Source organism: Aedes aegypti, unplaced genomic scaffold (assembly GCF_002204515.2).
Source record: "Aedes aegypti strain LVP_AGWG unplaced genomic scaffold, AaegL5.0 Primary Assembly AGWG_AaegL5_hic_scaff_1216_PBJ_arrow, whole genome shotgun sequence".
NCBI lineage: Eukaryota > Metazoa > Arthropoda > Insecta > Diptera > Culicidae > Aedes > Aedes aegypti.
The window spans coordinates 11,494-36,744 of NW_018734641.1; the positions used below are offsets into that span (position 1 = coordinate 11,494).

Consider the following 25,251-nt stretch of genomic DNA (forward strand, 5'->3'; position numbering starts at 1 on the left):
GACCAGAACTACACCTAACGAAACTTCAAGCTATACCTGTCCAACATTGCTACCGATGTTACCGAAGAAGAGATTGAACGAATGGTAAACGAAGACCTTTGTGTGCATGAAATACATGCAATCAGCTGTTTGAAACCAACGTGGAGAGCTGTGTCGAGGATGGATTTCATTTCATTCAAGGTGGAAGTCGATGGAAATACCGTACCAAGGCTTTGAATTCAAACGAACTGGCCAAAGGGTATACGATATCGAGAGTTCAAGGATTACGGGCCGCAACCACGTGGCGACCCACACGTTGAGACTGTACTACTAGTTGTTTTGTATATGTTTTGGAGTATGTTGCCTAGGAATTTTCTGTTAAAATGTCTTGAATGTAAATCGTGTTTATCAGGTGTAAACTTCGATTTCGTGTTTTTTAATTAGTTATAAATATAAGGTATCAGTCTGTGCAGTATTATACTGAAGATGTAGTAAATAAATAAAAAAAGAACAGCTATATACAGATAAAATATCTACAATCGCCAAACAGTTGAAAAATGAAGAAAAAGGTTGTTAAATATAACAACGCCTTATTGTAATATCAACTCAATGTAGCATTTTTAACTGTGTTGGTTTTTATCGGCATCCAGTAAACATTTTTTGCATATTTTCCCATGTAAGTTCTAGCCTTTTTTATTAGTTGGAGCTGCATGACAACTCATTTGTCAACACTAAACCCATTCGTTGCAAATTTGACCTCTATTTTTGTCAAAAATTAGACGGAATAGGATATTTTGCTCGTTTTCAAACTTTTTTGAGTATTACGTGGGCTTTGTGGCCGAGCGGTTAGTGTTACCAAGCATTTAGCCGCATCGAGTCAAGAAGTGTGGGTTTGATTCCCGCTTCAGTACGGAAAACTTTTCGTCAGGAACGTATTTCGACTGTGCCACTGGGCGTTGCATGCTAATCCGTTGTCTAGTGTGGTGCTTCCTTCAAAGAACAAATCGTCCACTGGAAGCATTAAAACGTGTCGGTGTCTGCCTGTATAAGTTTTATTAAAATATTTTTTGGCAGGTCCCTTCCCGCAGTTATTTTTTTTGGAAGTCATCCTTAAGTTCATGCTTTAGTCTTGACGTTTTCTTATAGTTGAAAACTTGTTCTTTCATATGCAAATAATTTGATCTGCATCTCTTAGCGTCTTGTTCAGTTACAAGTATGTGGAATAAGCTCAAAACTACTAACGTACACCGGGGCAAGAAGAAACGCAAAGTTTGTAGTATGATGCCAATAAATAATTGCAAATTTTTCTTCTCATAAAGATTGTTTCAACTGTAAACTAAGTATTACTGTAATTGAATTTATCATCATTATTAAATTTCACTTTGATACCACACTATTTCATCTTACCCCAGCCGTTTCAACTTACCCCGGTGTACCTTACTCAAAACTTAGCAAGATGCCGTATTCTGCAAAGTAGTATATTTTAATGATATATAAAAGTTTCCTGGAACATTCTTAAACTTCAAAATCAAAAATGCAAAAGTTATGTTGTAACACCTTTAATGGGTTTTTTATCAGAAATATATTATATCTTGAAAAGTCATGAAGTTGTGAACCTGGTGTCTTCGACAAAATTGTCCAAAACAGCATTTTCTACAAATTTTATGAAGATTTCAACCATGTATAATGAGAAGATCAAAATATGCATTTTCTATCTCAATTTAAGGGGGATATACAAAATGCTGAACACATGAAAAGAAGCGCATTTACTTACGGAAAAACTTTCTAAATGCACTGAAACGCTAGGAAACATTATGAGGGCGCTAATAAGACGAAAACTATGTGACGTTTATTTCAAAAATTTACACATAATATTTATATACATACAATAAATAACATTAGATATGTTTTTACTAAATAATAATCGCGTTTAAATCGTAAACAGCCATGTTTGTGATTGCTTAACTAAACTAATGTTAGTCTCTCCTAGCGCTAAACCATCCAAGCATGGGAAAATTCACTCACTCATCCGAACGCTACCGATAAAATATCTGCAAAGTATCTGCTGCCCACCGAATGTTCAATGACTGCCGAACGCTACTAGGGTGAGCGCAATCCCGACGAATCGTAAACGATTGAGATAAACCGAAAATGAAAAGATATACGGAGCGGAGAGAGCACCTATCCTCTCTTAAATTGGAGACACGAAAGAACGCGTTCGCCATTCAATCACTGAAAGCTTCCTGCGAAATGTACAGATTTTGCGTTCACTGAAACATTTCGCCCTTGTGTATTACCGTTTTGATTCATATTACGGACAATTAAGGCCTCAGGGAAGTATAGCACAGTATAGAGCATACAAAATAAATCATTCTGTATGATTCCTCAGCGTTATCGAGCGCCGGAAACCCTTAACTTTCGAATCGTGGGTAAAGAATACGCTTCCGCAACTTGAATAATTTTAAACAAGTTCGAAATGTATGGCCTTTTGATGATTCTTATTCCGGACGCTGCCTCACTTTTGCCTCATATTCCGGACACTTTGATTCGAATTCCGGACATCTCATGAAAATAATTAATAAAACAGTCTAATCATCAAATGAAATCGTTAAACCACTAAAGACGCGTCTAAGGCAGTTGTGAATTATAAATTTTCATAGATATTTATGGAAATAGTTTATTGAAACGAGCCTCGAAATTGTGAACATTCGAAACGGCAAAGATTGAAACATTTCGTGTGAAATGTTTCCCATACAAAGTAGAGTGTCCGGAATTAAAAGCTGTCCGTAATATGAATCAAAACGGTACCAGTCAGTGAACGCTCTTCAGCTCTCAAATACGAATGCCACTCGTGCGGAATCGGAATGTAAAGAATCATTCGTTACAGCAATCGGATGCCTTCGGCACAAGGAGTCGGTAGTGAATCATTCTGTTGCCCTTTTTGTCTAAACTTGTCGCTCGGCGAACAAGAAGAAAGCGCATTGGAAATTGAAACACTCAGCTTGGTCGGAGAAACGGTAATCTCGCTCTTGACCGCTTGTGGATGTGAGCGAGAGAAATGCAATATTCGAGTGAATGTTTCCCATGCTTGAAACCATCCCGAACTATCTTAGTTAAATTTAAAATTAGATCACAAGTCTTTCAAAAAAAAAAATAGCACGGACACCGTTTTCAACCATTTGTAACTTAGCACTGGAAAACGAGACAAGCATGATCGAGTGAGACAGCCGAGAAATATTCCTACACGATGCACTTAATTGCCTGGCGATACAAACCGCACGGCCACAAAAGCCCACCATTCTAGAATTAGATATTTTAGACAAAAGCTTGGAGCACTTCGTGATTGTCCTAAAATAAATTTCTAGCTAATTTATAATTTTAGGAAAAGTCTACTTTTAACTAAACCAGCTAACGACCAATTTTTCCCTTTTATTTCTAGGTTGGCTGAACGAGCCTACCCGAACGGCTTTGGTATACGAACACTGTTCCCGTGGTTCGTTGCAGGACGTGCTCATCATGGACGAAATTAAGCTCGACTGGTCGTTTCGATTGAGCTTACTAACGGACTTGGTTCGTGGAATGCGATACCTTCACGGTCACCGATTCGAGTTCATGGGACGCTCTCGTCGCGAAACTGCGTAGTGGACGCCCGGTGGGTGCTAAAAATCACCGACTACGGCATGCTGAACTTCTACGACGCCCAAGGTATTACGCCCCCGCCAAAAAGTGCCAAAGATCTGCTCTGGACGGCACCGGAAGCACTTCGAGCCACCAAGGCTATCCCAAGGGAGGGACGCAGGCCGCCGATGTGTACGCTTTCGGAATCATCATGCAGGAAGTGGTCGTCCGAGGGGAACCGTTCTGTATGCTGTCCCTTTCACCGGAAGAAATTATAGCGAAAATCAAAAAACCTCCACCCCTTATACGTCCATCGGTGTCCAAGGGAGCCGCCCCTCCGGAGGCCATCAATATCATGCGGCAATGTTGGGCGGAAAGCCCGAAATGCGACCTGATTTCGTAATGTATGAAACGCTGTTAAAATGACCCAGAATGAAAAAAAATGCAAATTCCTGCCATTAATTTCGAGAATAACCATAAAATGGGATGCTGATGATTCGTTGGTTTTTGAAGGATCGAAATTGTACACTCCAAAAATAAAAGAATAAAAGTTAATTGGGATTCATTTAACTTCGACATATTCAAGCGAGTTAAATCACTCAAATGTGTGCGTTAGCTTATTTCTACTGATTTGTACAAACGATACGATACGGATACGGATACGATACGGAATCTGCCATTTTTTAAACGAAAGGAGACTCGTTTACGCCTCTTCACGTGTCATCAGATTTTTCTCACACTTCTTTTCCCAACAATTACGATGAAGGATACCGAAAAACCGTTCCGCTCTATAACACATACATATTGTTTCAATCTTGTTCGATGTTGAGAAAATTTTGTTATAACTTTTTTTTATGTTAAGTACTAACCATCCAAAATAATAACAAATGAGAAAAATGTGCTTACTGAGTACAACATGTGTTATAACTATGGTATAATCCATTGGGATTTCATGATAATTTCTGAAATTGGTCGTCATTGTAACTGTTCTCTCTATAGACGCAGGAAGAAGACTGACTTTTGTTCAATTATTGACAAACTAGAAGTTGCTCAAAACTTAAAGTTGAACTGGGTTTTTTATCACTTAACATCCCATTTTACGGTAAACATTTTTTCATCATAAATTAATTCTTTTCATCTGCATGCATTTGTGTATATTCAATCCCCATAGTTTGACTTCAAAGGCAAATTCCATCCGGGCAATGTAACCGATTCATATAATTCATCTTATGTATAATTTGTATTCTGATTCCCCTTCGACAACCTTGTCCAATCATTTCCGCTCCACAGGATCTGTGAACGTTTCCAAGCAATTAAATCACGGTCGGAAGGTCAACTTTGTGGACACCATGTTTCAAATGTTGGAAAAGTACTCCAACAACCTGGAAGAGCTGATCCGGGAGCGAACCGAGCAGCTCGATATGGAACGCAAAAAGACTGAACAACTGCTTAACAGGATGCTTCCGAGGTAGGTGTAATAGGATGTAAAAAGGACAATAATTTTTGCGATGCACACATCAAAATGATACCGATCCTACGCAACCGAGCATACCAACCCCATTGAAATGATGCTGTATTGTACATTGTACTCTGTCGCCCACTGAGTTGTTACACAATGTGTCATACGCAATTCAGGAATGTCGAAGCAGCAAACAGAAACAGAAGTATGTCTGCCGATGAAATTGTAAATCTACCTACACAGTCGTGTACCCCATAGTACAATTGATTTTATTTTAAGTGATAGATATTTCGCATCCCAAGTAGCAGTAACACTATACTTACGATAGTTACTACAGTCGAAGTTCGTTATAACGACAACTCTTATAGCGACAAAAGCCCTCTATAGTGACATTTTTTCGGTCCCTTCCAAAAAATTTTGATGTTAATAACCATTCTCTATAATGGCATTTCTCTATTACGGTCGGTCCCTTGCGATAATCGTTATAACAAGCTTCCACTGTATTTAATAGGGCCCGACGTGGAAGATTTCCATCATGGACTGTAGCCAGGTCAAATTTTGGTCGAATTCTTCTATTCTTTGTTAAAGCTGTCTCGCCATGAGCCTCTGGGTCTACCTCTGTTGCGATGTCCTGCTTGATTCCAGTCTAAACGCTTGCTTGCAGATTTAGTTTCCACAATTGGGAAGAGTTCGATCGACACTCCTCCACTTACCAAATTTCTGTTGTTTTCGGCGTCTGGTGACATCGGCGATGGAGCTAAGGTGGCCCAAAGACAATGTTGGTTTATATGGGAATTACTATGGAGAAATTTTGAGATATGTTCCAAACACGCTAGTACTGTAATGTAAGTACGATTTTATTATCCCGTAGCAAAAACTAATTCTTCAAACCATAATAAAGAAGTTTGCTGAAGAAAGAAATTCAATCTGACGGATAGCAGAAGAGATATTTATGAGTTTGTTTGCTATTATTTAGCTTAATATGGGATTATAGCCCTGCAAACATGTACAAAAATCGCAAACAAGATTAGCTCAAAAGGGATTTGTTTCTTCAGCAACATTCTCCATTAAGGTTTGAAAAATGAGTTTCTACTTACATTACAGTACTAGCGTGTTTGGAACATTTCTCAAAATTTCTTCATAGTAATTTCCATATAAACCTAACCAGTTTGGGGCCCAGATAGCCGTAGCGGTAAACGCGCAGCTATTCAGCATGACCATGCTGAGGGGTCGTGGGTTCGAATCCCGCTGGTCGAGGATCTTTTCGGGTTGGAAATTTTCTCGATTCCCAGGGCAATAGAGTAATCTTCGTACCTGCCACACGATATACGCATGCAAAAATGGTCATTGGCACAGTAAGCTCTCAGTTAATAACTGTGGACAGTGCTCATAAAGACACTAAGCTGAGAAGCAGGCTCTGTCCCAGTTGGGACGTAACGCCAGAAAGAAGAAGATATAAACCTACATTGCACGGGTAGAAATCAAAATTCAAAAACAAGATTATGAATCATGATATCATGATTCCAGCGTGTTTTCGTCTTATGAAAATACACCATGATTTGGGACTCATGATATCATGAGTCAGATTGCCGTAACGCAAACACACGCGTTAGGTTTTTTGTAGCTGATTGCTCGGATCATGATTCAAATGCCACAAATTCTGAGTCGCGGCATCCGTTTATGATCGACAAAATAAAAAAAGTTAAAAATAGCATGCATTGAGATTCGATCCAAGAAACTTCCGAATGTGAGCCACGTACTCTACCACTCAACCGCTTCGTCATCTTGAATTGAGAGTGATCGATACGAATGTGATGAAGCAAAGTGCGCCGCTTAGTGTTTTCACACTGGATGTTACGCTTATGAGGAATCATGATTATGACTCCAGGAACCATGATTTGCGGATCCTGATATTATGACCTAACCAATTTATGAATTTCATGATTTGTAAATCATGGTGTGGGGATCAGATTTTATCCGTGTGTCTTTGGAGCCACCTTTAAATCACCACCTAGAAAGCTGAGAATTTCACAGAACACTATTTTTTATGGTAAGGATGGTAAAAAGCATAAGGGAGATTGGATTTTCAAACATTTTTTAAAATTTGAATCGCCCTAATGTAACACATATCCAAATGTGGATCCAGAATTTCTTGTCTATCTCTTCATTCCAAAGAACCGCAGGTTGTATCCGCGTTTTTTTTTTCGATTCTGCCCCAGTGTGCGCCATAAGGCTTCCGAACAACTTTGCTGAAAGCCGCAACTTTGTAGAAAGTAAGGATTCTGATATATTGCATCATATATAATATAGTGTTTAGGGGATGCTAAACTTTTTTTTGGGTAGTGTATATAATTCTGAATATTACATTTTAGTGTTTCAAATAACTTTCGATATGATATTTTTTTAAAACTCAGAATACAATGAACTAGGAAAATGTATGTATGTACATCTATTGATTCCAAAAGATCTTCAAGCCATGTAATTAAAATCCCATAATAGTCAAGTTTTTAGCAAACCCTCAACTTTCTACATCATTATATGCATTTACTGAGATGATTTTTGAACTACATACTAGCATCTTTACTCCAATCATGAGCCGAAGCGCAGTTCTACTAATATCAATATTTCTCTACCATTTTCGCAGCTCCGTCGCCGAACGCCTCAAGCTGGGGCTCGCCGTCGAGCCGGAAGAGTTCTCCGAAGTAACAATCTACTTCAGCGATATCGTTGGTTTCACAACGATATCCGCCCACTGTACGCCCGTCCAAGTGGTGGACCTGCTGAACGACCTCTATACCTGCTTCGATGCCACCATAAACGCCTACAACGTGTACAAGGTGGAAACCATCGGAGACGCATACATGGTTGTGGGAGGCCTACCCGTCCGAACGCCAGACCATGCGGAGCAAATTGCTACCATGGCGTTGGATCTGCTGCACCAGAGTGGCAATTTCAAGGTTCGCCACCTACCGGGTGTTTCCACTGCAGCTTCGCATCGGATTACACACAGGTAAGAACCAGCACCACGCTATGTCCAGATGGGGTTATTATGCAACTTTCATGTACCTCGGATTTTCTTTCACAGGAAGTTGCTCTTGATCATATAAAACAAGCAAGTGAAAACTGTAAAATATTCTATGTACCTTGAATTTTTTTTAGAAAATGTTTTTTAAATTTTACCTTCCAGTCGTCACGCGGTTTTTCCGTAATCAGAAACACCATGCCGCTGTTGTAAACAAAAAGCAAGTTTTTTTTTCTGTAATAAAATAAATCCAGGGGCATATGAAAGTTGCATAGTAACTCCCTTTTGGCATAGCGTCATAACAGTTTGAATGACTACAATATGGGAGCCCTTTTTATTATTCCGACGAAACGAATTTATTTGTTTAACCGACCATCAACAGGTCCATGCTGTGCCGGGTGTTCGTCGGTTTGACAATGCCCCGATACTGTCTGTTTGGCGACACGGTCAACACGGCCTCCCGGAATGGAGTCAACAGGTACGGAGTTAAGCCGCCTGGATGGTGTAACGATTTGCGGGGCCTGTCTAACACGATTTGGAAAGTTTACAAATCTGACCTTTCTGAACATTGTAGAACATTGCCCCAGATCGCGATGCCATCCATCCAGCACCAGCTGCCATAAATCACTCACCGCCATTATTCATCCCACTCTCATCATTCTCGTCATCATCGTAAAATTCTGCACGCACTCCATCTTTTCTACCGCCGCCATTGAGTTATACACTGTCATTGCCAGACATGTCGGACGCGTAGGTCTCGGCCAAATATTTCCCCAGTTGGGTGTGTAAAACAATTTTTCATCCCAATGTGTCTACCCATGGTTCGGATATGATTTGTCTCGGTGAAACAAAGTCTTCATTTTCGCTGGACTATGATGGAGGCACAGAGTGGTATCAAATTGTTGGAAAATGGCAAGTACATCATCTTATTCAGGGGCCTCAATAGTCGTAGTGATCGCGCAGCTATTCAGCAAGACCAAGCTGAGGGTCGTGTGTTTCGAATCCCGCGACGAGGACCTTTTCGGGTTAGAAATCTATTCCCATTTTCCCTGGCAGTATCATAGTACCTGCCACGCGATATACGAATTGCGAATAAAATGGCAACTTTGGCAAAGAAAGCTCTCAGTCAATTGACTACGGAAGTGCTCATAAAAACACTATGCTTGGAAGCAGTCTCTGTCTCAGTTAAGACGTAAACGCCAGCAAGAAAATTAAGAGTAGTAGCAACTACTTATGTAGATTCCTCAGAGTTTTCGGTTGCACCATTCATGATTTCATAAAAAGAGTGACTTTTTACATATTACTGGTATTTACACGGAAAAAATCTGTTCCGTTATCATTAATCAAAAATCATGAAAAGAAAATATCTCATGAAACCATGAATTCAGTCATGATATCATGACGAAAACACACCAAAATATTCATGAACAAAAACAAAAATTTCCATGAATAATGGACCTTGCACGTGTTCACTAATTGACACTAATTGACAGTTAAGTGAAATATAAAATTGTAAATATTTAGCTTCGAAATAATGCCATAGTTATGAAAATTGCGCAAGCGGGGTAAAACCGCACCCCTAATAGGCTGTTATTTTGTTTTCGAACGCTAACAGTTGGCGCCAGCGGCAAAAATTACAAACAACAACCTTTCGAACGATCAGTTTCTCTAAACCGCCGCCGAGCGGCGATACTGATGTTTGTATTCCACTCATTGATCGCGCTACGCTGGATTCTCAAATTTCTCAAACTTTCAACACAAGCACATGGAAGAATGGTAGTCGGAGAACTGTCCAAAACGTATGGAAAATAACGAAAATCGTAAAATACTTTGCAATTAGGAAACTGGATCGAAAAAGTAGTGATTAGAAATAAAGTGTAAAGTGAATACATAACTTTTTGTGTTTAGTTCATCTGCAATGGTGCTTTCTTTGCTTCAGGATTTCGATTTTACTACCACTGGAAAAGAGCCATCTATTGCCTTTTCAGTTTTAAATATCGCCTGATTGTGCGATATTTGCCAGAAAACCATTCGCCAGAATAACATAAGAAAGTACAGTGACCCCACGCAGTTGAATCACTCACAATTTATGAATCAGCTGACTGCAAAAGACAAAATATTATCAAACTTGTCACAAAACATCACAGAATTATTTTTACTGATAAGAAACTATGTGTAAAAATAATTCTGTGATGTTTTGTGACAAGTTTGATAATAATTTTGTCTTTTGAAATCAGCTGATTTCATTAAATTGTGGGTGATTCAACTGCGTGGGTCACTGTACCATATGCCAGAATGCACCTTTCGCCAGAAAACCATTCGCCAGAATATACCATTCCTAGAATAGATAATCCCCTGGATTTTTTTTTTTTCAGAAAGTTTGTTGTAGAAATAACCGAGCCATAGCGTTAACAAATGTGATGAGATTATATTTGTTGGTGTTATTTGTTAACGCTCTGGCTCGGTTATTTATAGTATTCAAATCCTTGGACTAGGTATAAATGACTTCCTCACAACTTCAAAAAAAAAAAAACATCTTCTCGGGCATTCAATGATCAACATCAATAATTTTAACTTATTAAATATGAATTGTATAGATAGCGCTCAATCCGGAAGGAACGTAGAACTAGAAGAAAGAAGAACACGCAATAGAATAACAGTTCCATTTTTTAAAATCTGTAACACTTTATATGAAAGAAACTGCTTACTGACAGGATGAGAAATGTACTTGTAGCAAACATTTTACCACCTCGACATTTACATATTTCTACACGACATCAAAATCCGAAGCAAACCATTAGGTGAATTCCGGCGCACATTTTCTTCGAAGAGAAGAAATTTTCTGTCCATAAACACACTAGCAAAGAAAAATTTTTCTTTTCTTTCGAAGAAAATACGCGCCGGAATTCGCCTACATGACCGTTTCAAAACAAAAAAATTGTCACGGCTCTTCAAAACTGTAATCTTCTTCTTCGCAACGTTTTTTCAAACCCGAATGCAAATGACTCGATCGAGCACAGTGCACAGCCCAACCCAAGTAACCATAAGCACTAATAATAAGCCCTAAATCAGCATCATAGACGCGTACATGCATTATAATAGCACCACAAATGCTTACACACCTTATAGCAGCACTTCCGCTGCATAGAAACCCTATTACAGCATCATTAATGTTTCTAAGCCTGATGCATACAGGCATTAAATAAGCACTATATTGGCTTTATATTCGAATACAGGGCATGTTTAAATGCCATCCCAGTGTTTTGACAGATATACCACGTGCTTTGTGTTTGCATATAGTGGTAAGAGGGAGTCAAACATAAATCTTCTCACTACCACAATTGCAGGTTTTATGACGGGGAAAAGTGATGGTTTAAAATGGTCACTTTTCTTTCCAATACTATTCATCTTATGTGGCCGTAGGAGCAAAGGAGCAGGACAACAACTCAACAATACGGGTGTTGCAGGTTCGAGACGTAAATGAGAAATTTCATCATCATAAAACGAGGATCAAAATGTGGCAATTGCAAGTCCTCGATAGGATGAAAACTACCAAAACAAATATGTCTGATACGGAAAAGTACTATCTGTATCATTTTATTACATTTTTGCATACTATTAGAGGTTTCCGTTCTCATTCATTCATTTATTTACCTCGTGTACCAGTTGCTTGGCCGCATACGCGAAAGCTCTCTGGCTGCGTACGCGAAAGCACAAAATATTCGCCCTAAAAACCTGGTGAAAACAACTGACGTTTCTCACGTGGTCTTATATCAGCATTAGTGGTGCAGAGAAGCACGGTTATACTTGGGAAGTAACCAGTAAGCACGATAATGCGGCACGGTAACAGCAAGATATAACCGTGCTTCTCTACACCACTAATGCTGATATAAGACCACGTGAGAAACGTCAGTTGTTTTCGCAGCATCAGGCTTAGAAACATTAATGATGCTGTAATAGGGTTTCTATGCAGCGGAAGTGCTGCTATAAGGTGTGTAAGCATTTGTGGTGCTATTATAATGCATGTACGCGTCTATGATGCTGATTTAGGGCTTATTATTAGTGCTTATGGTTACTTGGGTAGTTCATTATATATTTTCGAGATTTCGATATACGTTGCAACTATTTGTGCCATCTGTTCGATCAAATAATTAATGCCTTTCTCATAAACCAAAGTAAGTTACTATATCATTTTTTTGGAGCTTTCAGACAAATAAGATAATAATAAGAATTACTATTTGCCCCAAACTATAGCAATTAGCGATATGCATCAACCCATTTTTTTGAATACTTTTTCATCTACTGTAATTTAGGTGACTAATATCACTAAAAAAGATTGTGCTACTTTTACCCGCATGTCGTTCCCTCCTATGTAATTTCCGCGAACGCCAGTTAGCCGAATGTCACTTTTATTTATTTATTTATTTATTTATTTCGTCAATCATTTGTAGACTACATAGTTACATAGTTTATTATATTCTAAGATTTCCTAGTGAGTTAAAATATGATTTCAATTTGGTCCGGGGCATACTTAGATCAATCATTTCACAGTGCTCATTGTAAACAGACATCATTTGATTTAGAGGACTAAATTTGGCGTAGTTTGTACGATAACGATCTAAAGTAAACAAATTTCTGTGACGCAATTGTCGATTAGGAGCATAAAAGTTTAATCTGGATAATAGCTTTGTTGAGTTAATACGTTGTGAAACGATATCGTTAACAAATGCGACCATGGCATATTCTCGTCGCTGTTTTAATGTCTGAATGTTTATCAACATGCATCGTGCTTTATATGACGGAAGAGGAAATACAGTCCATCCTAATTTGCGGAGTGCGTATAGTAAAAACTGCTTTTGAATCGACTCTATTCGTTCTTTATGTGTTTACAAATATGGAGACCAGACAACACTACAATACTCTAATATGGATCTCACATAAGCAACGTAAAGGGTTTTGATCGTATAAGGGTCTTGAAAATGATATCCGAAACGTTTTATGAAGTTAAGCATATTGCCCGCTTTATGAGTTATTGTGTTGTAATGTTCAACGAACGTTAATTTGGAATCCAAAATTACACCTAGATCTCTAATTTTATCACATTTTTCAACATGTTGGTTTCCTAACCTTATTGTTAAATTCGGAGTGTTTCGTTTTCTGCTATAAGTTATTAGATTACATTTTTCAACATTCAACTTCAATAAACTTTTAAAACACCAGGTATTAAATAAAAGTATTTCATTATGAAATGTTTCATAATCGTCGTCTTTCTTGATTTCTAGAAACAATTTCATGTCATCTGCATGTATAAGAATCCGTATTTTTTTTAGAATAAAAGATACGTCGTTAACATATAAAATAAAAAGGAGAGGTCCTAAGTGGGAGCCTTGAGGAACACCTGATGTGACTTGAATTGGTTTGGATTTTTTGTCATTAAATCTTACTATTTGCTGCCGGTCAGTTAGATATTATTCAATCCATGTGAGAAGCTTTTTCTCGATACCTATTTTACTCAGTTTGAAAATTAACATTGAAATGTCAAGTCTATCAAATGCTTTACTAAAATCAGTATAGAGAGCCTCTACGTGGTTACCTATATCCATTGCCATTAGGGAATAATCAACAAACGCCAGGAGGTTTGTAGTAGTTGAACGGCCTTTAAAGAAGCCATGTTGTGAATTGAATTAGTTATTCTGTGTTTAATTTGACCAAAAATACATTTGTTAATAATTGATTCGAACAGTTTTGGAATGCATGAAATGATGGCAATCCCACGATAGTTCCTGATATCAGATTTTTTGCCTGATTTGTAAATGGGTACCAAGAAAGACTTTTTCCATTTCTTTGGAAATTCACCAGATTCAAGTGACATATTGAAAAGCCAGAATAGTGGAGTTGTAAGTTCTACCGCTAATTTTTTTTATAAATAATGGTGGATTCCATCTGGCCCTGATCCTTTAGTAGCATCTAAATCATTCAGACCTGTCGTAATGTCTTGAACATGAATTTGATTTACTCCAACATCCCTAGAAATCTCCGGAAGGTATGAAAAATATCCAAAATCACGATCATTATCAGAGAAGCTCGTGTAAGTTTCTTGAAAAAAAGTTGCAAAAAGGTTACAAATATCTTCTGAGTTATTCCTGCTTTGTCGTCTAATGTCATTTTTGATGGGAAATTGTTTGAATTAATCTTTGATTTGACATAGTTGAAGAAATTCTTTGGACATGACTTGACTTCATTTTCGGTTTTTATGTTATAATCTGTAAGTGCATTAGAAATAGTTAAATTTAGTTGATCACAAATACTCAGATACTTTTCTAAATTTGCTTGACTATTATGTGCCTTGTAGGTTTTGTGTGCTTTTTGTTTGCGATTTTTCAAATTAATGATTTGCTTATTGAACCAGACTGGATTTTTTGAGCCAAAACCTCGTCTTTTACGTTTGAGTGGAACTTCCTCCTGAATTACCGCCGACAAAATTTTGTAGAAGTTTTGTACGGCACTTTCAATATTTACTTCTTCTTTCAGATTGGATTACCAGTTTACTCTATTTATTTTGTACCTGATATTGTCATAATTAGCCATATTGTAATCAAAAACATACTCATAACTACAGTCGTTGGGATTAAGGTTACTATGTACAAATATGGAATATTCGATCGCTTCATTTTTCCATAACGGAGAAACAGATTCCACAACACAAAAATCCTCACATATATTCGTTAGAAGTAAATCTAAGAAACAATTCTGTTGGTTTTTGACATGATTAATTTGGTTGAGTCCAAGGAATGCAGTTTTCTCAAATATAAATTGCAATGTTTCATTTTCACCAACAACTGGAAGAAGAATGCTCTCATTATCATAATCTGGAAAAAATCTACATTTCGTTGATTGAAGTCACCATAAACATGAATTTTATATTCAGGAGGAAAGTATGAAACGATTTCTTCGGCTGCTTCATACGACGACTTAGTAGCTCGATCAGGAGGAAAGTAAACTGACGCAAATATATGAGTCTCTCCAATGATCTCTGTTTTTACCCAAACGTGCTCAAAATCCTTAAATTTTGGTGAAGCAATAAGCTCAGAATTGAATTTTGAACTAACAATCCATTCCCTCTAATGAGCCGAAATTTGTATGGATCGTGGTATTTGGATAGACTCTCTACCCTCTCTACCCCATAAACGGGCACGTGGTTTATGGACAGCTCGAAACCGAGATGCAGCTCAAACTGGGTAAAAACCGGGGCAGGGTATTCACGGAACTGATGTTCAGGGAAACAAAATCTGGGGAACGGATATTTGGGAGGAAGTAGCACAACCCTAAAAAATGCAGCACTCGTAGATAAATTACCTGGTAGTTGTACAAGAAAATTCTGTATAATACAATATTCTTATAAAGAACAGCAGATGGTTAAATAAAAGGCAATTTTCTCGTACTAAAAATTTGGTAAAACAGCATAGAATATTGCATTAAAACTTCAAAGGCAAAAATCTGGCAAGAGATGTAGAATAACGGTGTTTTATTGTCTTCGATCTGCGCACCAGCAGAAACCTTAAAACGAGATTGTTGGCGTAGTATAAGATCAACTTAGTGCTCTTGAAGATGGGTTCCTGGATGTAACACTATGAATTGATTGATCATAATCAATAAAAAAACAATTGTGGGGAATGATACTTTCTGGCTAATGGTACATTCTGGCAAATGGTTTTCTGGTAAACGCTACATTCTGGCGAATGGTTTTCCGACAGATGTCATTCTGGCGAATAATTTTCTGGCGAATAGTTTTCTGGCAAATATCGAACAGTCATTAATACCAAATCAAATGTTTAAACCATTTTAAAAGTATAAACTGCGTTGTACATTACTGTTCAAGTAAAAGCACATAAAAAATACAAGCCAAATCCGCATATTTTTGAAAATATGGGTATTTTAAGGTTATGATAAGTATATACAGTCGACTCTCCACAACTCGATATTCTATAACTCGATATACTCTATAACTCGATGGATTTTTCGGTCCCTTCAAATTTCCATACATCGTACTCTCCATAAGTCGATATTTCTATAACTCGATATCTCCACTAGTCGATGTCTCGTGAGAGGTAAATTTCCCTCCATAACTCGATATCTATTTAAAAATCATTCTTACTTGAAGATACTTGGTCTAATTCTTGGTTGGAGGTGAATAGATACATGTAAGTTGTAATAAAAGTATTTAGAACATGAAAATAAAAAGAATATATTGTCAATAAAATAACGTGATTTTTCGAGCATTTCAAAAAAAAGTGGTCAAATAATAGTTTGTAAAATATTATCAACAAAATTATATTTCTTTCTCACAGAAGGGATTATATGTGTATTGGAAATTGAGAAATTTGTTCCTTCGATTTTGTGATTTTTTGTGTCGGTATATTCTATAACTCGATAATTCTATAAGTCGATGGTCCCTTGAATATCGAGTTATAGAGAATCGACTGTATCTAAGTTTTTTGAGTTGATTAACCCTAAAAATGATTCAATACTCACGGTAATCAATGTAGAATTCATAAAACATTATACTTTTTAGAATCACAGGGAACTGATAATTTTCTTCACAAAATTGTATACGACAATCGTGGTGATCGATTTTACCCCGTGGGTTGGTGGCTTTGCCCGTCGCTAAAAATCGTGATAAGACATCACTTTTTCAAGCTTCAAGAAATAAATAAATTTTTACAAATACAACGCCTGTGGTATTTTTTTATCATGCCCAAGGCTTTAAAAAGCGACATACTGCGTCGAAAAAAGATTTATTGACTCTTGATTTTGACGTATGAATTAAATTGCTTAGGCGGTGGACTTACCCCGTCTTCCCCTACTCTGGGCGTTGGCGCATCTGTCAGTTATGTCAGTTAGAATCAGTTTCAAAATTGTCTGCGTCTGTGGCGATCGGACGTATCAGTGTTGTTCGTAAGAATTAACAAATGTGAAATTTCTTCATTATAAACTATAAATTGTTTTTTTCTTTAAGATTTCGCTAAGTGCTAATGTGGTGTACTAGGCAGGGATTTCGACCGAACAGACGGTGAGTGGCAACAGTAGAAGGGATCCAAAAAATGGCCGACTTCCAATCTACTCGCAGTTTTTTGGGCACACGGCAGCCGATCCATCCAATGGATCGAGTTGCAAATGCTACTCGCCGCTTGCTTACTTACAGCAAGCGATTTGCACTCCTATTCATGAGTAGGAACCTAGTATTTTTATTTTCCCTTTTCGTTTTTGCTTTTGCTTCTGCAAACCTGGAGCGTCTGTACTCCTTGTTAGGAGCGGCTGATCATCGTCCGTGTGCCAGAGAAGGACTCTAAGCTAACTTCAATATGGCCCTCTGAACATTTAGGGGGAATGGTCCTCCGGAAATCTACGGGGTTGGTGTCAGGCCCCCGTAAAAAATCAAGCAACGAATAATCAACGAGAGAATACGAACCGGGACAATCGGCGAAGACCACAGCGACGTAAAGGGACTTAGCGATTGGGGATGCTCGGTACGTGGAACTGTAAATCTCTCAACTTCATCGGAAGTACACGCATACCCGCCGACGTGCTGAAGGACCGCGGAGTCGGCATCGTAGCGTTGCAGGAAGTGTGTTTGAAAGGATCAATAATGCGAACGTTCAGAGGTAACCATACCATCTCCCAGAGCTGCGGCAACACACACGAGTTAGGAACAGCTTTTATAGTGATGGGCAGGCATTGCAGAATTCCCTCTTTGAGTATGAACAAGCACGATCAAAGCAAGCAAAGAAAAACATCCCATCTGTTGTGGTCCACAATCGTCAATGTATCGCAAGTTGTAACAAGTCTGATAAATGGAAGCAGCGAACGAGGGCCCAGAGAGAGAGAGAGCGATGATAAAAATCTATTTTTCTCGCTTGTTTACCGTTGGGGGTAGGAGTGTTTTTCTTTACTGGCACGATAAACAATCCATCAATCAATAGCAATAGTGTCCCCAGGTTTGGAGCATGTTTAGAGGGGTTTTATCGTGCACAACTATCCCCCCAACTTAATCAAAGTTGTAGCAGTATACGATAAACAGTCTCTCATAATGTGCAGCATATTATGATAGATACAGAGAGCGATACGTGAGAGATTCTCTCAATTTTCTCAGGATTCAATGTGTGTGATGGGTGATATACAGAGGAGCGTGATCGGGTGATCGGTGGTGGCCGATCAATGAGAGAATGTGCAAGCTGAGCTCAAAGAGCCGGCTCTTCAACTTCAACATCGTAAACGTAACACAGCCCTCGCTTCAGAAAGCATGATTATGATATAAAGAACGCTGCCTTGAGTTCGAACGTGGAGTTCGACAGCTGCTCAAGCCACACGTCAAAATCATCATAGGAGATCTAAACGCTCAGGTTTGGGGCCAGGAGGAGAAGTTCAGCCAAGACCTATCGAAAGTTCAGCTACCCACCGGCTGATGAACGGAAAGCGACTAATTGGATTTCGCCGCACTCAAGAATATTGCCATTACGCAAGCACCTACTTCCAGCACAGCTTTTTCTTCTCTTTCTGGCGTTACGATCCCCACTGGGACAAAGCCTGCTACTCAGGTTCTATGAGCGATTTCCACAGTTATTAACACTGAGAGCTTACTATGGCCAATGACCATTAGTTTGCATGCGTATGATCGTGAAGATACTCTATGCCCCTGCGAAGTCAAGAAAATTTCCAACCCGAAAGATCCTCGACCGGTGGGTCGAACGCACAACCTCAGCTTGTTCTTGTTGAAATAGACTGCGCGTCTACCGCCACGGCTATCTGGGCCCCAGCACAGCTCTGCATACAATACAACAGAATCCACGAAAGCGATACAGGAATACACACAAACATCGAACCAACGTTTTGATTGATGGCCGGCACCTTCTCCGACATTTCATGTCCAAAGACCTATCGTGGCCCTACCCATCGACTCTGACCACTATCTGGTGATGGTTAAACTGCACACCAAAGAACACTCGTTCGTTTAAACAACGTACGGGTACCGACGGCCGCCCCGGTATACCTTGAGCGGCTAAAGCACCGATGTCGCCAAATGGCTTCACGCGCAGCACTCAAGGCTGCATTCGAGGAAGAGGGCTGGAGCTGGATGAAACCCCCTCTTTGAGGACTGCTGTAGAAAAGGGAAACCAAGCTTCTCAACATGCAGCTCGGAAGAGCAACATCGGTAATGTAGGACGGAGGTTGACGGAACGATTGGTTCGACCGAGGAATGGTACTTAGGCAGAAACTCTGGAGAGGGAAAGAAATGCAGCGCGGGCGGTTCCATGCAGCAGCAAAGGAAACCCTGCAAAGAAACGTTGGATTGTTTATAGACAGAAACGGCAAACAGCAAGACCCGTTTTCTTTCGGGAGACGAACAAAGTTCCACCTGGAGGAGTGGATGGAACACACTGTGCTGGTTTCAAAGAACAACAACGAAAGTTCTATCAAAACTCAACGCATCCCGCATTGGCTTTGGGGAAAACGTCGAGATTTTCAGGAGAAAGGATGGAGTATCTTGAAATGGCGAGACGAACGTGAGTTGATCGAAAGGTGGAAGCAAGCACTTCAATGAACACCTGATACCCATGGAGCGGCAGGCAATGGATGAGGTCTAGAAAAACGGAGGAAATGCCGTTCAGTACTGCGGGCGGATGCAAATCACAACCAGCTCCATTTTCTGAATGGGCGCATTAACGCATTGTCTGTCTTCAAAACTCAAGAAGTAAATATAGTGCACTTAAGAATGTTATCGGGAGCTGAACTCATATAGATGGATCCGGAGAGGCCTGGCCATTTGTTCTACACCAGCTGATAGGCACAATCTGGAGAATAGAACAGCTACCGGGGTTGCATTGGAGAAGGTTAACGCCCAATCTACAAGAAAGGCGACGCAAGTTAGTTTTTTGAGAACTTTCCGAGCAAACCACTTACCTAAATGACACCCACAAAGTGTTATGCCAGATCATCTTCCGTGTTCTAAACAGTAGTAAACGAAGCTCGTGGGAAGAATATCGAGTGCCGGCTTCGTTGACAGCCGATCGACAACCGACCTGAACCTTTAACTGTAACGGATAATCCTCACAAAAATGCGTGAAAAACCAGATCCCAAAGCATCACCTTTCAATCGATTTCAAGGCGCGACCCCGATCGTTCGACGCTCCGTAGAAAGATATGGAAAAATCATGGACAAGACGGCTTTCCCGGGCAGCATTATAAACAAATAAGAAAAACGATGGAAGGTGTGCAAAATTGTGTAAAAATTAATTCAGACGAAACTTTTCCAGTTCGTTGTAATCCCGGCCGGTGCGTGAACTACAAACAATACTTTCGTGCCTGTTGTTTCCATATCACGCTAAGATTGTGTTATGCGAAGAAGCCTGACTTGACAGCCGGGGTATGATTTTCAATCAGATTCAGTCAATTTGTTGGGCAGATAATGATGGACATTTCAGGAACGGGGGATGGCCTGTGTAGTTGTTAGAACTCCCACCCCCTCTCGCGCCGAGGACCTGGGATTCGAATCCCATCCCCGATATAGTACACTTGACAAAAAGGTCAATAGTGGCGACTCCTTCGAAAGAAAGTAAAGCCGTTTGGTGCCGAGATGAAACTAGTCCCAGGGCTGAAAAAAACTACGTTTAATAAAGAAAAAGAAAAAAAAAATAGTGGACGTCAGGCCTACTAGAGCCTTCCGCCAAGAAGCTGCGGTAAAAAAAAAAAATCATTCACCCCCCCCGCCAACCAAATTTACCATTGGTACAAGACGATTATAGACCGGTAGTCCCCTCTACAGGCATTGAAAACGGTGAACGATTCATCGAGGAGAACCTACAAAACACTTTATAAGTCTTCGAAAAATGAACCATGAAAACAGCTTCTGCCTCGATATGTGAATTTATTCTATATTAGCTATCAGTTCAGTAGCTTATGGACCGCAGTGAGAGGGGTTTATTTTGGTTTTTAATGTACATTTTTTGGAACTGTTTGCAAACCGACGTCGAAATTTTAGCCACTGTGATGCGAACGATTTATTTTTCCATTCACACATTGCCAGTTAGCTTCTGCCTCGTTAGAGAAGCTGCGGCTCTCGAGCGGTAAATGGTCAAACATCGAACGTTTCCTAAACAATCAAATCGCAAGCGGTATTCGAGGAAAATGCGTCCTAACCTTTCCCAATAGCTCCACAATGATGAACTATGAGCGGACAGAAATACTGGTTAAGAAAAATCCGTATGTAGGTGCGCGTATTTCCAAAACTAACCAAATCACATCCATCGCTTGATTTGAGTGGAATGCTGTTAAGACAACAGGCTCGCAAATTCCTACGAAGTGGAAAAGAATGTCGTTACTGGGTTGAACGACCCCTCGAAGTGGTTCGGAAAATTTCCATAACAGTAAATAAACTGGGCAACAAGAATTAACCGATCCAAAGAAAAAATTGCCAGTAGGTCCATGTTGAGTGATACGAAGTGTGAAAAACTGGGAATAACTGGTTTATTTCTTTTCAAGAGTGCCATTGTTCTTCGGATGAAAAATTTTGGAAAATAGGTGAAAATACGTAAAAAATGTTCCTCTAAACTGTAACTTAATGGAATGGAGACTAGGCTACTTACAGGAAAGCGGAGAAACAAAAGCTATTAGAAAAAGGTTAATCTTGAATTGTAATTGTGAGGCTGCCACAGGTAAGTGGAATGAGAAACTAAGCAAATACTTGAGCGAAAAACTGCAACTACAGCAAGTCAATCCGAACCGTTTCCGAAGAACGTAATATAACAAGTTTTCCACATTTAATCAAAAAAGGGAAATCAGAATTTTGGAAATCAGTTTTGACATGTACCTACACAAGAATCGGATTTCGGGACTCAGGGAAAGTCAAATAACATTACATCCACGGACGTAAGCTAGGGAGTAGGCCATGGCAAAAGCGTCAAACTAAGTAATAAGGTGCCTATTCACCACCAGCTTAAGGGTTTAACCTAGTTTAGCTATAATGGGTAAACGTGCTTATTCAATTAATTGCGAGAGATTTTACGACAAAATCTTTCCTGATAGTGACTTGTGGATTCCTTAGACAATCCTCATCATATACATATAGAATTATTTCCGAAAAATCACAAGGAATTATTTCATGATTTTTTTCGAAATCCTAGCAAAGAATATCTGGTTATTTTTTTGAGATTCCTTTAAAAATGAAAATAAAGGCCACTTTTAGTAATTTTTTCTGCAAGATTCTTTAAAAAATTTCTTCATTAATTCATAACCTTGAACTTCTCTAGGAGATAAATCTGGAGGAATTATTTGAATTATATTTTTATGCGAATGAAAAAAAAACTCATAAGAAAAGTGCAGATGTACCAAATAGTTTAGGTACCAAAGCACGATTGAAATTTTATTTAATCGCCTAAATTCAAGAAGCTCAAATTTAGTACTTGTTTAAGGCGAAAGAGTAAGGCCCGTCATTGAAAATTTGTACGCGTCGCTTGATGATTGTTGCTAAATTTAATCTCACAAATGCGATTTTTGAAGAAAATCAGTTGTTTTGCACTGACACAGCTGAAAATAGTATCAGCATACTTCATATGCAAATGTTAGCAGCATTAAAGTTGATACTTTTTCAGATCAATATAAACTACACGAACTTAGTATTATCACTTTGAAAATTGGCAAAAAGCTGAAAAAGTCATCACGGCTGCCAAAAAGAGGACGGGCTACTTAGCCTTAATATGTACGGAAGAAGTAACGGAACCTGGGAGGAGGCACCGATACTACACACGAAAATATGACACAAAGTTATTTCAAACTGCAAGAAAACTCCAACTTGGCCAACGACAATCAAGGGCAGCCTTGATGGAAAATCGCTTAGCTTTCTTTTGTTGTGTACCTTGATCTTTCTGGACAAACATGGAAAAAGGGCCAAAGTTTTCCATGCAGTAATTTTCGTTTATGGAAAAAAGTAAAATTAATGGAAGTATTTGAATACTTTAATATTCAATCAGAATAAAAGTGCTATCGTGCATACTTTTGAATCAGCAATGAATAGCTTTTCCAAATCGATTAATTTGTCAAACATTTGATAAAAAATGCAAAAATGTTTTGATTGAATAAGCGCTTTTAATCATTAATTTGTCCATTTGTTTTAAGATCTGGCTCACAGTGACAGTTCGTGACAGCAGGAATCTCGGCTCACCTTGACTACATAAATTTCGTAATCGGTTCTCCCTCCCAGGTAAGACCATATGACTTAATGAGAAAAAATGATTCAATACGCATAACCCACGGGCAATGTCAGTGAAAAATAATATCTCCACACTATTATTGCAATTTTAGAGAAACTTTTCCGTTTCACGGTTTTGAACAAGAAAGCTGTCGCAGCTGTCACAATCACTGATTTTTCACAAAAGCATCATCGATCGCATGCGTGATACTTTGGTAACCAGATGACTGTTGGTTTTCTGCTGTTTTTCAAAAGTTGGACCCTCTAATAGCAATACTTTGAATTAGACGTTTTTCTTCAAATGAATACAATGATAGTCAAATCTGCGGTAGAACTGGCGGCTACCGCAGCCGAAACGGAACAATTTTTAACGATCAACGCTCCGTTCAATCGTAATTCATCGTCATCATCGAAACTTTCAAAAGCAGAGTTTTTCTGTTCAAACTAAAAATATTCGATGAAAATGTGTTGACTGTGTTCGGTTGGAGAATAAGAAATACAGTAAACACATTTTCCTGTAAAGTTTCTTGATTTTTGAACGAAAAAAACTGCTTTTGAAAAATTCCGAAATCAATGATGATGGATCCTGCCCCCTTAAACGAACCGCAATAAGTAAACTGTTTCCCTTTAGTTGCAGTATATTTTAATTAGTGGTTCCTACAGTTGCGTGTAATCCGTTGTTTTCTCATGGGAATCCGTCCACTATAGGAAAACACTTTACTGTAAAGTAAAGAAAAGTCATTTAGCAATCTTAGTGGATATTTCATAAGTTTTAAAGGCAATTTTAACGCTAATTTTCAAACTATTCCGTGTAATCAACAAGCCAATACGTCCGATTGGAAGTGTCCGGAAAATTTATCGCAAAATATTAAAGCTTAATCTAAAGATCTATATTACACCACAATTGTGAAAAATAGCCATATACGAAACAGATTATTTTTTTGTGAAAAATGTGTAAGACTCTAACGTAAAAAAAACTTCCCAGCATAACTCAAATAAACAAACACATTTTCAAAAGAAAATAATTGTAGTGAAACTTTGAACGACTCAATAATAAAATTTAATGTTTAAGTGTAACGTTCAAAAACACCGTCTATTAATGAAAGAAAAAATTGGGATTGGGATTTTTTTCCAGCATTTCTTGAAAAAAAAGATTATGTGCTTCAAAAAATATGTTGGAATATTGGCAGAATTTTTAAGTATGTAATTATTATTGCTGTTTTGCATTTTAAGGAGGCAAAATATTGGCTAAACGTCCTTTTAAAAATGCGTAATACAAAAACAATCAAGGACACCTAGCAACGATTATATAAATCACCGCCGCCCTAGCAAGAAAAATCTATCTTTGGCAAATCGCATTTCTTTGTGAAAAATCTTAGCCGGCGAGCGTTTAGTGTTCTCCCGCATTGATATTTGCATTTCAAACGCAACACAGCAATATTTATTAAAGAACGTCTTGCAGAATTGGATAAACCAGTGCTGGGAATGGTAATAGTAGTAAGGCTCTTTGAAAATTTTTCGCGAAAAAATCACGTGGCTCTCCTAGTACAGTAGTGTTAAAAACGTGAACTCATCAAGTAGCCTATGTTGGGGTTGCACGAATTTTCTAAAATCATAGTGTCATTGAAGGCTCTAAATGCGGGAATAGAAACATTTTTTCAACAGTAATTCTGGTTTCCCCTTAGCAACGGTGTTTTGCATTTTCAAGGCATTTTAGCCTACAGCAGCGATGGGGTTAGTTTCACTGGCCTTCGCTGACTGTGATTGCTTTGCTGGCTTACTGTAGAGTGAATATTCAGATTTTTTCCCAACCCTGGATAAAACAAGCAAAATATTTAAATTACTTAAATTAAATTAAAATTTAAAACAGTTAATAAATATAAGAACAGCTTATTTCAAAAGAAAGGCAAAATTATTATAAACCAATGGACG

General features: G+C 38.6%; 1 protein-coding gene across 1 annotated transcript; it reads left to right on the forward strand.

Annotated features, from left to right (window-relative positions):
• The first annotated feature begins 4,915 nt into the window (after positions 1 to 4,915).
• On the forward strand, positions 4,916 to 8,701 carry LOC110680343 (guanylyl cyclase GC-E-like). The gene is made up of 4 exons (XM_021856162.1): positions 4,916 to 5,065; positions 7,701 to 8,066; positions 8,461 to 8,556; positions 8,653 to 8,701. The coding sequence occupies exons 1-4, from the start codon at positions 4,947 to 4,949 to the stop codon at positions 8,699 to 8,701; spliced, it is 630 nt and encodes a 209-aa protein (XP_021711854.1). The 5' UTR covers positions 4,916 to 4,946.
• Positions 8,702 to 25,251: the final 16,550 nt, after the last annotated feature.